This window comes from Vidua macroura, chromosome 12 (genome assembly GCF_024509145.1).
Source record: "Vidua macroura isolate BioBank_ID:100142 chromosome 12, ASM2450914v1, whole genome shotgun sequence".
In the NCBI taxonomy this organism is placed as follows: Eukaryota; Metazoa; Chordata; class Aves; order Passeriformes; family Viduidae; genus Vidua; species Vidua macroura.
Window position 1 is genome coordinate 20,955,505 of NC_071582.1, and position 21,954 is coordinate 20,977,458.

Consider the following 21,954-nt stretch of genomic DNA (forward strand, 5'->3'; position numbering starts at 1 on the left):
GAGAATAAACATCCCAGTGTCCTGAACTTACAAATGCTGCCTTTGAAATAAATATATGATTATTGTTTTGAAGAGAGATTTTTGAAGATCATGACAATTATGTTTTCTTTGCTCTGAAGGAAGATGTGGGGAACCTTGAACATGCAGGATGCACCTTGCAAAAGACACAATTTGGAATATTTATTTGGATTAGAAAGCAAACTAACTAATAAAATTATCCTACTCTTCAATTAGCATTCAGTGTATAAACAAGCAGAATTATTTGAGGAGTTCACAGCACTTTGTCGATCTTTTTTCTGGCTGATTTTTGGCAGCACAGATTTGATCTTTGATTTCCCTGCGTAGATTGTTTTCCGAGCAGGGATCTGGCAGCAAATTGCAGCTGCCAGTTTCGGAGTGTTTGCAAGAAATAGGAAGGATCTCTCTTCCTAAACAATCCTGGTTTATTTATTTTTTATTGGTCTGTTAGCAGATGTTGAAGTAGTTCAGGGCACAATGTAAACATGTGCTTTTCAATGGATGCTAAATAGGAAAGTGCACAATGAAAGGAGCAGTTGGGAGGGGGTTTGGAGCGGGGCAGAGGGGGTTTTGTGGGGTTTTTGTGTGTCTGTGCTTGAATTTAGAATTAAAAGAAGTGCTCGATCTTTTCTGTGCCCAAACCCTCAGCGTGCGGAGCGGCAGCGCCAGCCCGGCCGGAGAACCGTGGCCCCATGTGGTGTGAAAAAAGGAACAGCACTTGAAGGACTGGAGGTTTGAAAGGGAGCTCGGCTCCTTGTTCTGGGAGTCTGGAAGGGGCTGTTTGTGGGGTTTATTGAAGCGTGGCAGATGTGCCTCAGCCCCACAAAAACCCCTTGAGTGGGAGCGGGAGCAGCGCCGGCCGCGTCCGGCGGCGAGCGAGGATGAGCCCAGGCGAGTGCAGGATTCTGGGCTCTGTGTTCAGCACCCCCTCCATGGCAGGCAGCTGAAATGGGCCATTAGCTATCAGGGAAAATTGTCTTTGCTCCTTTCAGCAGATGGAGCAAATATTTTACAAAGCAATTTTACATAGGAAAAGCATTTGTGTGAGGCGGTAATGACGGCTGTTTGCCATGATGGGACCCGAGCTCAGAACGTGCTTTTCCAGCTCTGGGGAAGGCAAAATTGGCACTTTTTTAATTTTAAAATTTGCAGTTAACAGTGAAAAGCCCGGGCTTTAAATCAGGTGGCAAACTTTAAGTAGATAGAGGGTGCTCAGTGTGTCGCTTCCAAAGCCATTCCCAGTATTAGAGATCTCTCCATTTATTCTGTTTGCTGCGGTACTTTTGTGCTTCTGGCCAGGGTGAATGAGGAAAAAAGTGTCCAAGCAGTTTAATTTGCAAAATAGGAAATAATGGCAGTTACTTGGACATTTTGGGCAGCAGTCACTGGCTTCTTGCATGGTTGCTGGTGTCACTGAGAACATCAGAACGAGCTGGGCTGGACCAGTTCCCACCCAGACTGGAGAAAGTTATCCCAGCTCCAGTGATCACAAGAGAGAGGATGGACTTACAAATGCCAGGAATTGTCATTGTGCCATCCAAGGGGCATAAATTGCCACAGCTCCACTGACTGCAGCAGAGCCGTGGCACTTTGTATTGCTCAGGAGCTCTCTGCTGATTTTATTCCTCTCTGGCCCACTCAGCTTTCCTTTAAAGGAATCTGGAGTTGCTTTCTTCACTCTGTTTGCTTGCAAGGTCTAAATAATTTCCTTTCCATCTGGTTTTTAGCTAAAAAGCCCTGTGTCTTACACATCCTGCTCTGCAGCCTCTTGCTTTCCCCAGATCTTTCTGCCTGTTTCTATTTCTTCTTCCTATTTATTTATTTCTCTTCTCAACGGGCTTTTCTGCTTTTCTTTCTTTTTCTTTCTGTCTCCAGCAGACTTCCTACCACTGCCTTCAACATCTGCCACGCTTGGTCCTAATTTTGTGTTGCAACTGCCTAAGAAAACCTTTCAAAATTCATCTTGCAGAAGGGTGAGAAATTATTTCTCATTTAGTGGGAAAAAGCTGTAATTTTTTTTTTTTTTGGTGCTTCTTCATTGTTATAAAAAGGTGCTAAACCAATTTGGAGAGAGGTAAAGATTTCTACACGATGTAAACAATATTTGGGCTGCTCATTTTTACTGCTACTAAGAAACATCAGCTGCAAGGTTTGAACAAATGCTCCCTGTTTCTGTTTAGCTGAGGCCCTGGATTGTTTTGGGCCACATCAAGAGAGAAAACATTGGTAGGCTCTGCTGGAGATACTGTCCAATTTAAATGAAATTAGCCAGCTGAGCACTGATCCTTTTAAAAGGTTTGACTTCATGAGTGAATGCTGGATCCGGGCTTGAATTTGCCTACTAAAACTCCCTATAATCAGGATTATTGCCTTTTTAGAGCTTACAGTTGCAAAAAAAAAACCTCTCCAACCAGAATTGCAGGAGCTGATCCTTAAAGGGTGACTCCCTTCTGTGAGCACCCTGGCTGCCCAGGCATTGTGCTTGGGGCTCAAGGGAGGTTTGGCAGATTTTCTTGAATTGATTATTTCTTTAAAATCCTCCTTTGTTTCTCTCAGACAAAGGTGCTCACATCCTTCACACTCACCAGAGCTGTAGCTGGATCCCTGGAAGTGTCCAAGGCCAGGATGGAACCTGGAATAGTGGCAGGGATGGAGTGGGATGGGATTTAAGTTCCCTCCCAACCCAAACCATTCCAGGATTCCATGATTTATGATCCTAAAGCACCATCCTTAGATGTGCAAGAAGAACTTTCAAAAGGCAGAGAAAAAGTCCCTTGGAAGTTCTGATTTTGCAGCCAGGTTAGGGAGGTTTCTTCCACAGCCACGTGTGATCCTCCAGCTCTGTGTGAGAGACAGCTCAGAACTGTAGCACTGGAAATTTGTGTCCCAGTTTAATTGTTCCTGACACAACCTTGGGCACAGCACTCCCAAATGCCTCCACATCCAGCAGAGATTTCTGGTTTTTTTTTTCCCCAGTGTGATTTATCAAAATCCTCCAGGCAGCCGCTGCACACCTCTTGCTTTGTTTGTTTTTATATTTCTGTTTAAATTGCTCAATACCCCACGTCAGCAGGTCTCAGGGATGAGGTGGGAGTGACAGAGGTGTTGCTGGGTGCACTGCCAGCTGGGATCTGATTTGTGGGGCAGCAATTCCAGGCCATCCATCATGGCTCACATCCTCTCTCCAAAGCTGAGAGGATTTTCATGAGCCACCTCAGCCTGTGCCTTGTTAGCTCAGCAATAATTCAGCACAAACACAAACCCACACAAGGCCAATGGATATTTGCTCACTGCTCTGCTGTTTCAGCCAGCTCAGCCCATCCAAAACCAAAATTCCTCCTTCAGACCCTGAGGAAATGAGCAGGTAAAGACCTGAAGTTGGGTAAATTCTGAGTTTAGATCTCATATTTTATGTGCTCCTTTGGTTTTGGGTAAATTCTGAGTTTGAATCTCATATTTTATATGCTCCTTTGTTTTTGGGTAAATTCTGAGCTTGGATCTCATGTTTTATGTGCTCATTTGTTTTTTGGGTAAATTTTTTATGTTTTATGTGCTGCTTTGTTTTTGCCATGAGGTTGTGCTGCGTAGTGTATTGATCTACTGACTAAAACCATTTTAAACCCCTTTTTCTGTGATATTTTTAAAGTCAAGAACATCTTTTTCTCCTTATTATATGATAGGAGCCCCCACATCCCATATCAGCATCACCATTTAAGCACCTCCATATTTTTAAGGTATTTTCCCCCTTCCATGGCTGGGCAGCTGAGGCCCAGGTGGAAAATCCCTTTCCTGCAGTCTCAGGGTGGCTGCAGCCAGGAGCAGGGTTTATCCAGCTCTCCTGCATGCAGAGTTAATCCCAGATTCCCCAGCTGTCCAGAGGAGCTCTGGCTGCCCCTGGATCCCTGGAAATGTCCAAGGTTGGGTGGGCTTGGAGCAGCCTGGGACAGTGGGAGGTGTCCCTGCCATGGCACTGGATGGGATTTAAGTTCCCTTCCCCCCCAAACCATCCAGTGATTCCAATCATTGCTCCATCCTCCTCGTGCTGGTAGGCAAACCACAGCGGAGTCATTCTGGATTTGCATTTTTGGTTACTTTACATCGTGTGCTCCACGACAAAGCCCATCTCCACAAACCCACTGCTCCGGAAAAAAAAAAAAAAAAAAACAGCTTTGATTTTTTATTTGCTATTCTTAGCTGTCAGCCATGAGGTTTCCTCATGTTCCTCCAGAGCCTGGGATGAAGTGATTGTGGCTGAGGACATTGGCAGGACCAGAGGAGGGCTGGTCATTGCTGCAGCACGGGGTGCTGAGGAGAGGGGATGGAAAACAGAGGAAAGAGCCCCGGGGGAGCAGGGGGAGGCTCATGAAGCAGCAAGAAAAGGAGCCTGAAGCAATCCAGTCAGGGTCCTTGCACTTTATATGCTCCTGTTCTTCTGGCACTTTGGGGAGCAGTAAAAGCAGAGCAGTTACTTGCTGTATTTAATGGGGCTGGGCTGTGTGTGTGATAATAAAGAATTTAAAACTAGGAAAAAAAGCCTGCTTTAGCTGTGGAGTGACTAATCAAATTCCACCAAAGACACAGGCACTTGGGAATTTGTTACAGATATTTTGCAGATTTAAAAGGATATCTCCTCCTGCTTTAGAAATGCTTTTGTTTGATAGTTCCTTTTTTTTTTTTTTTTCTTTCTTCTGTCTGAAGGGTATTTGGGTTGATAGAAGAGCTTAAACATAGAACCAGCAAAACTATTGCTGGCATATGTGACTATTTCAATATGCTGCTTCAAAATACAAGCAATGTACAAGTTATTGACTGCTGCTATTGATCCCCAAGCAGTTACCAAGTACTTGGCATTTTCAGATGCCAGATCCAATTATTGATATAAATTATAATGCAAAAGATGCTGTGCTGAGAGGGGGATTGGCTTTCAGAGAAGGACAGTTTGCAGGAGGAGGGAAGAGGAGCAAGCAGAAAAATTAAAAAAGGCTTCCTGACTGTGGGTAAACAGTAACCACATTTTTTTTTTTTTTTGCCTGTTGGAGGCCTAGTTTTTAATCACCCCACAAGCAGTTTTCATTTCTGTAGTAAAATTGCTTGTGGTTCTATTTAATTTGTTTCTGCAGGAGCTAGCTTTGGTGAAGATCTCCCAGGAGCTGCCGGGCCTTTTAGCACAGCACGTACAGCCAGTCAATGAGAAACGATTCCCTACATGGGAAAAATTCCTCCAAACATTTCTTACTCAAGGTAAATAAGACTGCAAAGTCGCTGGGAAGTGTTAGAAGGAGTAATTATGCCATATTGTCTGCCATATTCTTGTTAGTCTTGGGCCCATTTAAATATTTATCTCCTTTTATTTCTCCATTATGCTTCAAATGTTCATTTACCAATGAATTATAGGCCACTGTTCTGTCATTCATTTGTCCTATCCAAGCTTTTAGTCCATATTAATCCTGGATTCTGAATCCACGAGCACCAGCTCCTTAATCCTTGGGTGCTGCACCAAAGGCTGTCACATCTGGGGTAAAATTTTAGGGAATTCCAGCATGTGAAGTAAATGTGAGACTATTTAATATATAGATTTTTTTAATGGATTTCTTTATGGAAGAGACAAGGATGAATCAACACCTTGAAGGTATTTTTCTTTTTAAATAATGCCACTTAACACATCGAGTACCAATTTTATTGCATAGCAGTTTATCCCAACAAATTGGGTTATGGCATTATATGCAAGGAAAAGGCAAATCCAGAATGCCAGGCAGTTACCTTGGTGATTTTCCTATGGCAGACCATGCTGGAAGTTGTTATTTCCATGCCAAATTCCTCCTGTGGGTGAATGCCACAGGCAGACTCTTATCTAAGACCATTACATGGATGGGAGTCTCCAAGATGAGCTCACAGCAGGAGTCACCATCCCCCAAATCCCTGCATTGCATTTCCCAGCTGTTCTGGGCTGGTGTTGAGCAGGATTCACTCCTGCCACCCCAGAGCCAGCTGTGGGATTGATCCACTCTGGAAGTGGGAATGAAAAGCCGCTAATTAAACTCCTTTCTCCTCCAAGAGATCCACGACTCTGGCTCTGCTGCTCCCCTTGCACTGATTTATTTGATTTATTTGCTGGATCTCCAATCCCCCCCTGGAGCTCCATCCCGTGCACTCTGAAGGGCAGCACTGGTGGATTGGATCCCAGGAGAATTCCTTTCCAATTCCAGGTGGGGTGATCGAAGCCTTCCCGTCCTCGGGCAGCGTCACCAACCTGACGGTGGATCTGCTGATAGAGCCCACGGGGGAGGTGACACTGCTGTCATCTGGAGATCAGCTCCACGCTGAGGGGCCCCTCAGATCTTCTGGCACCACCATCCCGCAGCGTTCCGTGGATCCTGAGGTTCTTAAAGCTCTCTGCTTGAAAATTGGGGAGGCCTGTAAATCCAAAGGAGTGCTTGGCTACTTCTCCGTGGACTTTGTGGCTTTCACCCATCCCCAAACGAGGGAGCAGCAGGTGAGTGGGGCAGGTTTGTTACCTCACCCTGTCTCCCTGAGACTGAGAAACTCCAGCTTTTCCATAGAGCTCCAAAAGATATCAGGAGAAAGCTTTGCCCTTTGGAACAAACGATTTCCAGACTCCGGGGCATGTGAGCTGAGGGAAGCACAGGGGTATCTCACAGCACCAAATGTAGGCCTGAGGCATCTCCTTGTTTTTCCCTCTCCTGACATTGTTTTCTTCTGGAATCTTCACTGAGGACCTCGGTGTTTAGGATGTGTTTGACTGTAAAAGGGAACATCCCTGGATTTTAAGGCTGTGGGGAGCTGGGGAACTTTGAGGTTTTTGGGAACTGACAGCATTGTAAGGGTGGCTGTGGTGAACCAGAGACTCAGAATAATCATGGAATGGTTTGGGTAGGAAGGAACCTTAAAAATAATCTCATTCCAACCCCTCACTCTAGCACCTTCCACTGTCCCAGGTTTCTCCAAACTCCCTCCAGCCTGGCCTTGGACACTTGCAGGGGTCCAGGGGCTGCCACAGCTTCTCTGGGCACCTGTGCCAGGGCCTGGCCCTCACAGAAGTTTGTGAGCTCTGGAAGTCAGATCCCAGTTACAATTTGACTCCCAAAATGGATGTGCACAGGCATTGTAATCAGAACTCTGGGTGAGCCATACTGGACAAGTTCCATGGAAGGGTCTTTGAAAAGAGGAAGGGGTGACATTGTCACCCACGGAAATCCGTGGGAGTTCTGCCAATTGCTCCACTCAGGCCAGGAGGTCACTGAAATGCAGGAGTGCTTCCTGGATTATTAAGGTTGTGACATTTCCTGGCACAAACAAGGACACATTAAATCATTTAGTGATTCTTGTGGCTTCTTGGAATTCCTATCTGTTCCATCTTGGTTTTCTTCCCTTGTTCCCAGCTAATTTTTACCCTAACATTTCCTATGTTTATCAGCACGTACCACAACTTTAACATTATTTAAGCACAGGTTTTTAAATTTAACTGGATGTGGAGGCAATTAATGAGGCCATCTGGCTTGGGAGAGAGAGATCACACAAAGGCTTGTGTTCCTGAAAGCACCATTTTTTTGGCAAACAAGAAATCCTATCAGACCCTTGGAATATTTGCTCACTCCTTTCACAAGTGTCCCCCTGAATGCAGGAGGTGGGAGGCTCAGATGCATTTCCTGGAAGTACAGGATACTCAGGAATTCTTTCCAAGTGTGTTTTACAGAAAATGCTGATCTTTGGAGCACTAGGAGGAAAGGATGGATGAGGAACAATGTGTGTTGTCACAGAGCTCAGTGGGAAGACAGAGACTTGGCTGCCAGGAGATCCAAGGGGCAGGGAAATCTGGGACTCCACACAATTCCTTGTTTGCCTCAGGAATTTGTTTCCATCTCAGTTTCAGGCACCTGTGCCTTGATCCTGAGGGGAAGGGAGATGTGGAGATGCTGTTTTCAGTGTCTTGGGGAAGAAGTGGAGGTGCATCATTTGGAGTGAATCCTTTTGAGTGATTCCCACTTTATTTTCCACAATGATCATTCCAAGCAAAGCCTTGGCCCCTCAGAGTGAAATCCTGCCCAGACTGGGAGCTGCACCCAAATAAATCCCCTGGACTGAGTGGGAATATTTAAACACATCGACTTCCTTACATAATAATTTGGAGAAGCAGGATCCTAAGCCACCTTTTCCATGGGTCTGACGGCTTTTGCACAGCCCCAGCCTCTCCCAGCAGCCGAGAGGGAATAATTAATTGGATAAAGTGCTGGGGTTGGACAATTCCCACAGCGTCCCAAGGTCTCTCCAGACAGAACATAACACATTTTTATGTCCTATTTTCCAACAAGAGCCACGGTGTTGTCATCAACCATCTCCCAACCCTATATCCAGCAGGACAGAGGAGTTGCAGAGCCCTAAAATTGGAGTTTTTGGGCGAGCCCCAGCCCATGCCAGCAGCTGCCACGAGATGGCAGCCGGATGAGAGCCTGCCCGCGCCGCCCCCATCAATCCTGCAGGTTTCAAAAGTCATAAAAGCCACTCTCTTTCCAACGCCCCGGCTGCATGAATATTTTACTAATTGACATTTTTACGGTATCACTCAAGCACTTCTTTAAAACTAGCACGGGTGCTCTTCACAATAACGCAGCCGTCGATAGCAGCAGCAGATAAAACAGTTAAACCAGAGAGAGCCGAGCTGTAATTTAGTAACTCTTTAAGAATTTATGTTTCCTTCCCTTCTCAAGTTTACATTCTAAAGCTGAAGCGTTTTTATGGAAGCTGTAAAGAATTCCAGCATAATTGTGACTTTATTCACTGGAGATGTCTTCAGCACAAAGCGCTGGCCCTGGAGCTGTGTGTGCCAAAGGAGAATCCCCTGGAAGCAAATGTTTCCTTGGATAAACAGCCAGCAAGTCTTGCAGGATGTATTTCTAACTAAGTTTTTTTCCATTGGTGGGGTTCTGGAGAGTCCTAATCTGTTCTGTGTTTAGCTTGATCTAAAACCAGTCTTAAATCTACCTAAAATCTTAACTACTGCCTCTACCTTTGGCCTCTGAAAATCAAATATCACTTCTAGGCTGTTCTGTTCCAGTTTAATTTCTGAGCATAAATTCTGAAAATCCCCACATTTCAGATGAAGACTCCTTGTGTTCTGCTAATTTTCCCATGGAATCCTGTCAGGATTTGACACCCCCAATCATAAATGTGTACAGTTCCATCCGTGCCCTTATTGTGTATGCTCAGAAAATGGGGATGGGCTCAATAATAGACATTTGTTAATCTGTAGGATTGTACCATTCTTTACTTAAACTTCACCTTTGCACAGGTCATCTCCTAAGAGTTCCTGATTTACTGGGGGAGATGATTTATGTGGCCAGACCCCTTGTCCAGGCCCCGTGTTCTCCCGTTTCTGTAGCAGCACAAAGGGGATTTAAAGGACATTTTTGTGTTTCCATGGCAAAAGGGAATCCCCTGCTAGGATAAAGCTGGAAAATCTTGTGCCATCTGATCCTTCTTCCTTTCTCCCCCGCGTCAGGGATGTTCTGGGACACATCCAGGGCAGGAGGGGACATGGCCACAACCACTCAGAGAGTCCTGAGCCAGGAAAACAATCCTTGGGGGTGATCCCAGCTGGCACTGAGGAGTGACCATTTGGCTGCTCTGAGTTCCAACAGGGGTGGTTCAGCCCCAGGCTCAGGGATGAAAGGAGGTGGACAGGTGGCTTCCAGCCATGTTTGCCTTCCTCCTCCTCCTTCTCCTCCTCCTCCCCACACCTTAAACTGGAAAATGCAAAATATTCCCATGACTTTACCTAAGGAGGACATGAAGCCCAAGGAGGTTTTGGAGCTCTCCTTTGTTACAGCAGAGGAGGGGATGGACACCTTCCTTCATCCCCCCTCTAGATCCAGACTCTTCATTTTGTAGGCAGCAGCAGAAATTGGGCTGAGATGATGAAACCACGTCCAAAAACGATTTAATCCCCTCTGGAAGCAAACAGAAACTCCTTAAACCAGTATTTGGTCAATCTCATTTCCAGCACAAGGTTGCCCTGCTAAAAGCTTTTTCTGTTCTTCCCTGCTCTCCCAGCCCCTTCCTTGGGCAAGCTGGAGCCATTCCCTGGAGCAGGAGAGCTCTGTCCTTCCCAGAGCAGCTCCTGGGCACGTGCCAGCGGGCACTGGAGCCAGCCTGGCACGCTGGGGCTTTGTTTAGATGGTGTGAAATGGATCACACAAGTAATTAATGGGTTTTTATCTCCGTCTGAAATGAAAACAATGTCATTTGCTCGTGTTTTAATTGTCAGCACTGACCAGGTGGGAGCTGGGGAGTAAACCTGGAAGGGTTTGTGTGAATCCCTGGGAGGGGGGAATGGGTTTATCCACTGCTGATGGCTGCTTTGTTAATGTTTTATCTGCTGTTAAATCCTCAGCCCATCCCCTGCATTTTGCTCTGGGACTCACTTCAGTCACAGGGATGTTGGGGCTTAACCTTTTTTAGGGTCCCCTTTCAGTCCAGCTGCCTCCTGCAGCTCTCTTTGTGCTCAGCAAAGCTTCCAGGTGTGGATTTTGAGGTCAGGTGTCTGGATTAAGAGCAAACACTTCACTTGGAGGCAGTGAACAGCCCTCAGATATCCAAGATTTTCAGTCCCTGGTTCCCTCACGAAGAAGCTCTGCCACTTTTTTCTGAGGGCAAATTTTTCATTGAGAGTGTAAAACCCAGCTCAGACGAGATCTAGGACATATTGACACAGATTTGTTGATAATATTTATCAAAATTAATGGAACACTCCCACCATGTGAATAGTTTATAATTATTATTTGGCTCATTGAAAAGGTTGGCACACACTGGAAAAGGAGAAATGGACAGCAGAGTTCTTCCTGTCTCACAGAAGTGGTGATAAACAATAAATTATTGAAGAAAATTAAGTATTATAATTGGGGAACATTCCCCTATTACTAAGTAAAGCCAACCATTAGCATCCAATTTGCATTTTAGACCGTGCAGCAGGAAATATTTAAGTTGACAAATAGGATATTTAATACAGCAACAGATACTTGGCAGTTAGACATTAACAACTGTTACTGGGGTGATTTATTCCCCATTATCCAAAGGGCATTACTCTGTGCATATGATTCTGAAATTAACTCTGGTTTTCCAAGAGGCCTTGGCTGCCTGACCCCTTAATATCCTTATAATGAGTCCATTTACCATTCCAGGGCTGAGGCAAGTTGTTCACTGGGAGATTTGTTTTAAGGGGTCCTCTGTAGGGCAGCTCTTGGTGTGTGGGAACATTTCTCACAGGCAGGGGTAGGCACAGGGATTTTTTAAGTAGGAAAAACTCCTGGGAAAACCAAGCTCTGCTTATTGGGGTGGAGGAGCCTTGCAGAAGCAATCCATGGTGCTTCCCTCAGCCTCCCTGAAAGATCATTTCTGATGTTACAGAAGAGTTCTGGTTGTTCCTCTTTGGAAGGGATTTGTGGAATCACAGAATCCCGGAGAGGTTTGGGTGGGAAGGGACCCTAAATCCCATCCAGTGCCACCTCCTGCCATTGCAGGGACACTTTCCACGGTCCCAGGCTGCTCCCAGCCCTGTCCAACCTGGCCTGGGGCACTGCCAGGGATCCAGGGGCTGCCACAGCTGCTCTGGGCACCTGTGCCAGGGCCTGCTCGTCCTCACAGCCAGCAATTCCTTCCTCACATCTTCATCACTGCCAGCCCTGCCCCAGCACCAGGGAGCCAAGAGCAGGAATGCCAACAGAGAGGACAAAACCAGGCAGAGATGTTCCTTCACAATTGCTGAATTTTGCTCTTCTTGTTGTTCCTTTTAATTTATTTGAATGCCCCTTTTTGCTTTGTGATTAGGTGTGGGCAACAGACCTTGACCTTTGCTACAGTGACCAGCTGGCCCTGAGTCAGCTCCTGGTGTACCTGACAGATGGAAATCTGGATTGTGGCTCCAGCATCCTGCAAGCACCTCTGGGAGCAAAGGAAAGCAAAAGCCAAGGGGTTCAGCACGAGGGGACAAAACCTGTAAGCAGTGATGTGTTCCCAAATAGAACCATTCATGGAACCATTCCCAATTCATGCTCTCTTCTAGAGGAGCTGAATCTGCTCCCTTCAGGTTTGAAACTGCTGCTCTTGGATTTTACCAGGTAATGAAGGCATGGGCTAACAGCACAGCAGGACTTAAAGTGGAACAGCCTCATCCCCAGAAGTGCCCAAGGCCAGGCTGGACGGGGCTTGGAGCACCCTGGGATGTCCCAGGTGTCCCTGCCCATGGCAGGGGGTGGAATGGGATCAGCTTTAAGGTCCCTTCCCACCCAAATATTCTGGAAAATGGGAAGAAAGGTCTTTAGAAAAGTCAGCCTAAGAAGTGTCTGTCTGTGTACATACACGTATGGATAGAAAACAAAACCTCTGCCATATTTTGACAGAAGATTCACAGCTCCCTTTTCTCCATCCATAGAGGAGGGAATGTATCACCATTCCAAAAATGTCATGGAGCTGTAATTTAGAGGTTAACGAGCTCTTGATCCATTGTTCTCGTCAGGCAACCACTTTTAGTTGGAGAGAAGTAAATTACATCTGATTAGTCCCAGTAGTCCAAGTTTTAGAAATGAAAAGTAATCAGCTAGCAACTTTTTTTTAAAAATTAAAATTCTGTCAGAATTAACATAAATTGTTATTATATGCTTTATTTTTAATTCTTTCTCTATTTCTGAGATTTTTATCTCCTGAAGAGTTAACTACAAGACTGCAGTCTCCCAGGGAAAGAGAAAAAGAAACAAACCAAGAGACAAATGTTTTTACTGCACATGATCTGTAATGAATGATTAAGTAAAACACTTTGTGTAAAATTATGATGTTAATAATGATTCTGTCCCTTTTAATTTATTAGATATTCTCCATGCTGGTAGGGCTGATTTTGATAAAACGGAGCAGCCCCGCAGTTTGTGCGAGGGTTTTATTTTTAGAACTCCTTCTTTGAAAGAACAAATTTCCTAGATACTGCTGCTCCTGTAATTATGTACAAAACCAATCACTCATTATAGTTAGGATACATTATCTTCTAGACAGATGAGGCTAAATAAGCAACACATTAATAATTCATCCTGCAGTTCATTATGCATGTGTATGCATGCTTTGTAGCTGAAATAAGCACCTCATCAACCTGATGCCAACCCTTAAACAATAGTTCTGTGTTATTGCAGCCACATTCAAGTTTACGCTTGTTAAACTGCTGCTTGGATTATTTTATCAAGCATTCATTTATTTGTGGTCCCCTACTGCAGAGAAACAGATTTTGGAAGCTCCTTTTTTAAGTTAATGACTTGAGCAATGGGTGTTATTAATTCTCAGAATATTATAAACATGATTAATTTTCAGGCGGAGATGTATTAGATCAGGATTTCAGCTATGTCAACTTAAATGAGTCAATGTCAAAACAAATATCATTTTAGGGAAAATACTGTAAATTACAGGCTTTGATGTGCAGTGTCCCTGCTCCCAGGGACATTAAAAATAACACCAGGAAAGCCCTGGTTTAGAACAGCTCTGCTCAGAGCTCCTCAAAGCAACATCTCTGTTCTTCTGGCACTGGTGAGAGTTTAAACTTGATGCAGCACCGACCTTTGTCCAAGGGGGAGAGAGGGCAGGGTCAGTGGGAATAAATATTGGGAATAAATTCCTCCCTGGGAGGGTGGGCAGGCCCTGGCACAGGTGCCCAGAGGAGCTGTGGCTGCCCCTGGATCCCTGGAATTTCCAAGGCCAGGTTGGATTCAGTGCTCTCACAGGGCTCAGTGACCACTGAAGCTGTGAAAACACCAAAATGTGGTTCATAAAGAGCAATTCTGTGGATCTGATCTGTCAAACTGGGGTTTATGGAAATGTCTGTGTCCAGGAGCAGGGGTTCCTCCAAATGGAGCCTTACTCCACACTGAGTTCACTGGCAAAAAGCCATTTATGGAATCACAGAATCCCAGCATGGTTTGGGTGGGAAGGGACCTTTAAGCTCATCCCATTCCCCCCCTTCCATGGGCAGGGACACCTTCCAGTATCCCAGGCTGCTCCAAACCCTGTCCAGCCTGACCTTGGACACTGCCAGGGATCCAGGGGCAGCCCCAGCTGCTCTGGAAAATCCATTCCAGGGCCTGCCCACCCTCACAGGGGACACTTTTTTCCCAATATCCCACCTAACCCTACCCTCTATCAGTTTGAAGCCATTTCTTGTCCTTTCCCTCCATCCCTTGTGAAAAGTCAGTCAGTAATTTAGCATTCAGCTGTTGGGCTCTGGTATGAACTGGTGTGAAAATGAGGGATCCTGGGTGAAAAGTCAGTAATTTAGCATTTAGCTGTTGGGTTCTGGTATGAACTGGTGTGAAAATGAGGGATCCTGGGTGAAAAGTCAGTAATTTAGCATTTAGCTGTTGGGCTCTGGTATGAGCTGGTGTGCCAGTGAGCAATCCTGGGTTGTTCTCTGCAGCCTGCCCCCAGCAGCCCCTGGTGTGCCGTGGCCAGCAGCCAGCTGAGGCATTCCAGCCTCTCAGGGATCTCCTACAACCTCCTCCTCCACATGTGCAAAGCTCGTGGGATTGGATTTGACCTCCAGGTATGAACAGGAAAGATGAGGAGATGTGATATTCGTCCTGCAGAATTGTTGTTCGTAAAGTCTTTCATGATAAAACCACTTCTAGCAATGTAGATCATAAATCATGGAATTGGTAGGGTTGAAAAAGACTTCTAACATCATCCAACCATCAACCCACCACCCCCATGTTCACCACTAAACCATGTCCTCAGTGGCCACATCCACCTGGTTTTCTCTCAATTTAAGTGTGTGTAAGACTTTTAGGGGTTAACCTGCTTCTTGATAAAAATAACTGTGTAAGGAGATCATCTTAAAGATACTTTTGACCATCTCTTACTGCTTTGGAAGCCAAATATTTGCTGTGGAATAAACTCTGCTGCATTTATTGTATTCTCTACAATAAGTTAGAGCAATAATCTTTTTAAACTGAGCAAGAATTCCTTACACACAATTCCAAACCAGCCCTCCTTAGTTTGGCTGTGTGCTTGCTGTAACACATTCATTACAATTCCCACTATTTTAGGAATTAATAAAGCAATTTTGTCTTAATTAACAGGAAAAGCAGGGAACAGTTTTTGTGCTGTATGAAGACCAGAAGCGACACAGCCTGGGAATGATGTAAGTGTGGAGTGTCCCTAATCCAGGGTGACAAAGAGCTGGGGACACTCTGGGACACAGATTGGGAATGATGGAAGTGTGACTGTCCCAAGGCCAGGGTGACAAACACAGCCTGGGAATGATGGAAGTGTGACTGTCCCTAATCCAGGGTGACAAAGAGCTGGGGACACTCTGGGTGTGCAGGGAGTGACAAAGGCCAGGGAGGGAATGAACAGCCTGAACATCTGGCTGTCACCTCCTGCTCACAGAAGTTCTCCCAGCACTGGCCTTGGGGGAGTTTTAGGGCGGATTTGAGCATTTCAGTGATAAAAGAAGGCCAGGAGTGTGCTGAGCCCAGGGGCTGCAGGCACTGCAGGCTCAGGAGCTGCTGGGATTGGTTTCAGGAGAGCTGCGTTCCTCTCGGGGTCCGGGTGTCAAGGTGACCCCGAGAGTGTAGCAGTCCTCGTTTCCCAGCCACACAGCCAAAAAAAGGAGTCTGAAATGCGCAGGATCAGCTTCTCAAGGTTGTTTATTTTCCCTGATCTAGAACATTCTCTTTCTGCCCTGCTGAGCTCTGTCCAGCAGCTCGGCCATGGCATTCTGTCTGCCCTCAGGGCAGTGTTCACATTTTATACCCAAAACTCCGTGTGCTGTGGTTACAATAACGTGCCAATGTCTGTCATTGATGTTGGACAGTGTGTCTGTGCCTGAAACCAACAGAAAAGTGTCACCAGCACAGCAAGACATGGAGGGCAAGGAGAAGGAGAAGAAGGTCAGGACACGCCCAAATCCCTCCAGCTTGTACCCCTGAACCCCATTCTAAAAACCCCAAAATTCCACTTTTCTACCCTGTGTTAATTCACCTACCACACTACTCAAGCCCTTGTAATTCCTCACATAAAGTTGTCAGTTTTTTCCACGGGCTAAAATGGAAGCCACAGGTGTTTTTGACTTGGTGCCAAGGTCCCTGAGCCCCCTGCCAGGGTCTGGAGCCAGCCAGGGCAGCCAGAGGGATGTGCTGGGCTCCCACACATTCCCTTCAGCAGCAGTCTGCCCCATGGATTAGCACAGCCTTACTCTTCCAGACAACATTATTAAAAACCTGACTTCCAGGAGGCAAAGGAGGGTGAAGTTTAATGCCTTTTTATATTGTTCTTGCCCAAGTTTCCTGCCAAAATAGGATGTAATGAGTGAGGAGCTGAAGCGTTGTGCTCTCAGCCTGTTCTGTATTCCTTTGATGCTGCAGCTATTTCATTAATGACCTGGATAACAAAACAGCTTCTTCAAGTGCTGGATGTGCCTGCAAGTGTTCTGGAGGGCAGGAACAGAATTCAAAATGATCTCCACAAATTGAAGGAACAATATGAGAAATAGAATTAGGTTTGGTTGGAACCAGGTGGAAGAAATTACATTTAGAGAGCAGTAATGAATATGAGGAGCAAGGAGGTTTTGGGAACAGGATCTGTGAATTAAACAATGTCACGATCCTGTAGAAAAAGATAAACAGTGTATCCTGGGAGATTCTGAAAGAAATCCTGCTGTTCTGTGAGAGGGAGGCAATGAAAATGTTTAGAGTTCTGGAGAGCATGACTGACATGGAAAGACCAAAAAGGAGAGGGAGGGCAGAAATGGGATCTGCTAACCATCTCCCAGCATAGAAAAAGCCTCTGCAGGAAGGGAAAATCTGATTTTTTGGTAGTAGGAGAAGAAGAAATAAACTCAACTTGCAACAAAGAGGATTCCTGTTGTCTGCCATCACATTTTCAGAGCAATTTCATAGCCTTAATTGGGAAATACTTTCAAGATTGTAGGAGTTGGAGCTTATGAAATAACTGAAATACCTGGAACATCTCTGAGCATTATCCATTGTATTCCATCAGAGATCTGTGGATGATTCCAGTGAATGAGGCACATTATTCCTCAGTGTAATTCCCTGTTCCATAAGGTGTGCAGAGTCTGTGTGGACCACTGGGAAACCAAAGCCTCCAAAGCTGCAACAATCCAAGGAGTGTTGATCCTGCTGAAATGTCTTTCCCAAAATTTTAGGCTGAAGCAAGTTTTTCCCAAGTGATGTGAGTGTTTCAAGTGTTCTGCTGCCTCAGTCCTTCCTCAGCAGTCACCTTTTACTTGGAGTAGCTGAAACCTCTCTGCTTACTTCTGCTAAGTTGATTAATAAAAATTATTTATTAGACAAATCCTTTCTGTTGACAAGTTAAAATGGAGCCTCATCTTTCATATCTCCCTGAAGATTTTCACCTTGTGAGATTGAAAATCCTCATTAAATTCCAGCACCAGGCAGGCACAAATGAGAGGGCGATTGTTTTGGAGCATGTGAAGGGAATCATTGGTAAACTCATTTGTTTGGATATCATTAACAGAACAATCGGAGAGGATCTCCAGGGGGTCCTCCTGACCTTTGCTCGCAATCTCTTCATCATCCATCAAGAAATATCAGCACCTAATATGCAAGGCGAGACCAATTTTAAGGTGAGGTGTTAATTAACTAACGATCCTGGTTAATTTCTGTACAAGGCCTGCAAATACCTCATGCTGGATCATAAACAAGTGCTAAACCATTCCTTTTTTATCACTGGCTGTGTGTGGTTTACAGTGTCTGGGTCAGTGCAGTGGGTCTCCCACGGAACCCGTTAGTTAAATTTAAGTTTGAAACTTTTGCTTTGAAAAGAGACATCCTTGAGCGTGAAATTATTTGTAATCTAATGCTCCTGAGTGTCCTTTGGAAGAGCAAAGGAGCTGTTGGCACTGCCTCACACAGTTCTGTCACAATTGCCTGCTTTATTTTAAAGGGACACCATCAAGGAAAGAATCTTAAATTAGAAACAAATCTCTCAGTTGATAATAACTGCTTGGATTATTAACACTCATTTCTTTTAAGCAGGCAGCCACTAATCCACTCCTTCCCATCCCTCACCCCACCATCCGTGTCCCAAGTGGATTTGGTTCCCAGTTCTCTCTGCTGTTTGAAGGTGCCCATCCCTGGATGCTCCAGGGGGGGAGGACAGAGCACAGGGGCTCACCCTGGGGAGGTTCCCCCACCTTTGCAGCCAGAAGCAGCAAAGCAATCCTCAGCCCAGCCCCGTGCCCTGGGACCAGCCCTCCTCACCAAGCTGCTTCTCGGTTCCACAGAATTGCTCAGCTGCCCGCAGGGACTCCTTGTGCTGAGCTGCATCACCTTTAACTTTATAAAAACTTTCCATGATCCTCTGTGTGCTCTGTGAAAGGTGAACTCTGTGTTAGATTTGTATCTTCAGTCATGTCACATAATTTATAACAGATTCTTTCCACCCTGACAGGATTTTCCAGTAGAGTGTGAAATGACAGATTTTGGGGAAGACGTAATTAAATTTCAACATGTTACAGAATAATCAACAACAACAACAACAAAAAAAAAAATTCCCATTTTTCAATATGAGAGAATGAAAAGCAGCCACTGAGGAAAAATAAAAAAGAGAACTTTTCTCCATTGTGCATGAACATATGTGAAATAAAACACCTGTTAGTTAATTAGGAGTACAAATTGTATTTTTATTTACCTGGGATTTGTACATATTTACTAATAATTCCTCCAAGTGTCTCCAAAGTAATATTAAATTTAATTGGTGCATCCTGTCCCGTGTAACCCTGTTACCTCTTCGAGGCAGGCACTGCCAGCTGTGCACCCTGGCTGCTGGATTCCATTATAATGCCCATTAAATAACTTGTATTCCTGGAATCTGTTACAGATGGCAATTCGAGATATTGAAGCAATTCTAGGAGCTACAGCAGAAAACAAACTGAGATTGGAAGAAGAGCAACCTTGGGAAGCAGATGCTCTGAAAGAATAGTTAACAGAAAATGTTCAAGTGCCTCATTCCTTATGCTTCTGGAAATGCTTCCTCATCTGTAAGAACAGGTTTGGTTTTCCTTCTGAGCTGGTGTGTGAAGTACCATTAACTGAGAGAGAAAATCTCTGTGGTTCCTGCCTGTGGCATTGGGAACATCCCACCTTTCTTGTTGGAAAGCACAGGATCACCCTAATGCTCCTCATGTCCCCGTTGTCATTCCTGAAGTTCAGCATGTGGGTTAAAAATCTTATGAATGGGGTCTTTATTGGCCTTTGTCACTGACTCAGAGCAGGAGGAGCAGATCCACTGAAAACAGCCCAAATTCCCCTTCCAACAGGCTGAAAAAGCACTGAGAGGAAAGGAGTCCAGGGTTAGACCTGCCTGAGTCCAGAGGCCACCAGGATGAGCAGGGGGATGGAGCAGCTCTGCTGGGAGGAAAGGGGTCGGGCTCGATGATCTTGAAGGTCTCTTCCAACCCAGTCACTCTGTGAAAGGTTGGGATTGTTCTCCTGGACAGGAGAAGCTTTGGGGTGAGCTCAGTGTGGCCCTGAAGGGGCTACAGGAAAGATGGAGAGAGACCACTCAGGACCTGGGGTGCCAGGACAAGGGGGAATGGCTTCAAACTGAAGGAGATTGGGGTTAGATGAGATATTAGGAAGGAATCATTCCCTGGGAGGATGGGCAAGCCCTGGCACAGATTTCCCAGAGAAGCTGTGGCTGCCCCTGGATCTCTGAAGTGTCCCAGGCCAGGCTGGACGGGGCTTGGAGCAGCCTGGGATGGTGGAAGCTGTCCCTGCCCATGGCAGGGGAGTTGGATCTGGATGATGATTTTCCAACCCAAACTATCCCATGGTTCTTTTGCCTATAAATGCTTTAATTGAAACCCCACTCCAGCAGTAATGCCAGCAACCCACATTCCTCTGCAGAACCATCTCTGTTGTGCTGCTTCTTCTGTTATCTAAAGACTTTTGCAGCAGTTCTTTTGTGGTCATTTTCAAATTATCAAAAAGAACAGTAATAGCACTAATTCATCAATAGATTTCTCCTTGCACTCTGATTCCCAGAATTCCATGACTTCTGCAGGTCTGTCCATCTGTATTTTGGACACTGGTGACCCTTTTGGTCACAACTGCTGTTGTTAAAAGAATAACATTATATTTGTAAAATTATCCATCAAAATCTTTAATATCCCAACAGACAACACACTCCACATTTTACTAAGGAAGAGCAGATCTCACTGCATGGAGAATGTTATCCTAGGAATGGCAAGTATCCTTGGGATTACTTCCCAAAAAGCTCAGGCAAAACCAGTTTTAACACAAATACCAAACCAGACCAAGCAGCTGCACGAGTTCAGCACCCAGTTTTTCTGATAGCAAATCTTTGATCCCTCAGCATGAGACATTATTTTCTGTGGAGTTTTCTCCCCTTCTACAGAATAAATTCATTGCAGATGAAAACATTTGCATAAATGCTGGTTCCTGCTTCAAATAAAAATCCACAGGAGTATTTCCAATTCCTGGGTTTATTGCTGTTTTACATCAATGTGGTGCTGGGTTTGGATAGCCCAGAGCCCACAGAGACTTTCCCAAGGTGGAATTTAGCTGCACTTGAGCTGGTTTCCAAAGGGTTAAGGAAAAAAGGAAGCCTTGATCCAAGCCAGAACAACATAAGGTCTGAGAGGCTCATTAGTTCACTGGCACTTGATAGACTGCAGTGTCCTAGGAGGAAATGAAACCTGCACTTCCTTCTGCCTTTGTTCTGCCCTGACAAAAGAAAACTGTACCTGTTTTTGCAGGAAAACAAGTTCCCGTGGTGAGGGAGATTTCTCAGCATGTGCAAAGTGTGAAGTGTATTTTGGGGGGGGGGAAAGAAATAAGTTTTTAATTACTACTAACACTTCAGAGCCTTGAGCTGATGGAAGGATTGAAAACTGCTTTGCAGTCTCTCACGTTCAGCTCCCATGCTGCTGGTGCCAAAAATGTGGGGTTTTTAGCAATGCTGCAGATTGAAAATGAAATTATAATATTGTTAAAAAGTCAGGAATATAATTCTGTTCACACTACTGGATTATTTATTCCCACTCATTAAAAGTGTAATAGAGTTGTTGAACTGTAGATTGAATTTCAGAACGTGAGCTGGATGGGAAGAAAACAGAACAAGTGTGAAGCAAAAGATTAAAGGTGGCCCAGGTGTGGTTTCTCATCAGAAATTGGCCAAAAAAAAAGCCAGATTTGGGCAAAATCTGGAGCTGGCTCCTCAGCTGCAGGGAGTGGAGGAATGCTCATGGAAGCAGGTGAGGGCCAGCAGGTTTGGCAGCACCTGCAGAGGATGCAGACAATGAAAATAAAGGATTTGTGCTCCCCAGGAGTCCGAGCTGGAAATGGAGATATTTGTTTAACTGGCAGCACTCAGTGGATTTTGTTTCAGCAAGAATTCAGTGTAGCACAGACCAGGTCATTCTCCTGAAAGAGCTACCTGGAGCTGGTGATACTGGAAACTGGGTCTCCTGTTTTAGGTAGTTGGGTTTAAAGCCCTGAATAAAAGAAATAAAAAAGAGCTTTTAGCCCACATTTCCACATTTAGAATGACAACTCTGAGCACAGAGCAAACAAAAAAAAAAAGCAGTTTATCAACACAACCACTTCAGGATGTCTTCTGAAATGAAATGTTCACCCTCCCTCTTTCCTGGAAGATCTCCAGTACCTCAACATCAGGGGAATTTATCACCTTCCCTTTAGGTTAAGGTAACAAATCCCTGGATTTTCAAGGCTACCCTTAAAAATTCATATCAAATCCATTTAACAGTGGGATACTGTAGCTCTGAGGCACCCCCTGTTACATTGCACAGATCCTCTGTGTTTCATTTTAGATTCCAGATTTTGTTACATTGATGAAGAACAAAAGATTAAGAACTACAATCATTGA

The 21,954-nt window shown here is 45.0% G+C and overlaps 1 protein-coding gene across 15 annotated transcripts in view; it reads left to right on the forward strand.

Moving 5' to 3' along the window:
- Positions 1-20,542, forward strand: part of IQCH (IQ motif containing H) — a 54,344-nt gene extending 33,802 nt beyond the window's left edge. For 3 of the 15 annotated variants that reach the window (XM_053988622.1, XM_053988626.1, XM_053988623.1), the window contains exons 16-23: positions 667-750; positions 5,139-5,259; positions 6,225-6,511; positions 11,860-12,027; positions 14,480-14,605; positions 15,141-15,202; positions 17,560-17,668; positions 18,081-18,904. In XM_053988622.1, coding sequence (XP_053844597.1) covers positions 667-750; positions 5,139-5,259; positions 6,225-6,511; positions 11,860-12,027; positions 14,480-14,605; positions 15,141-15,202; positions 17,560-17,668; positions 18,081-18,380 — 1,257 coding nt within the window. In that variant the 3' untranslated portion in view covers positions 18,381-18,904. The other 12 variants (XM_053988630.1, XM_053988638.1, XM_053988629.1 and 9 more) reach the window with 11 other exon arrangements.
- The last annotated feature ends 1,412 nt before the right edge of the window (positions 20,543-21,954 follow it).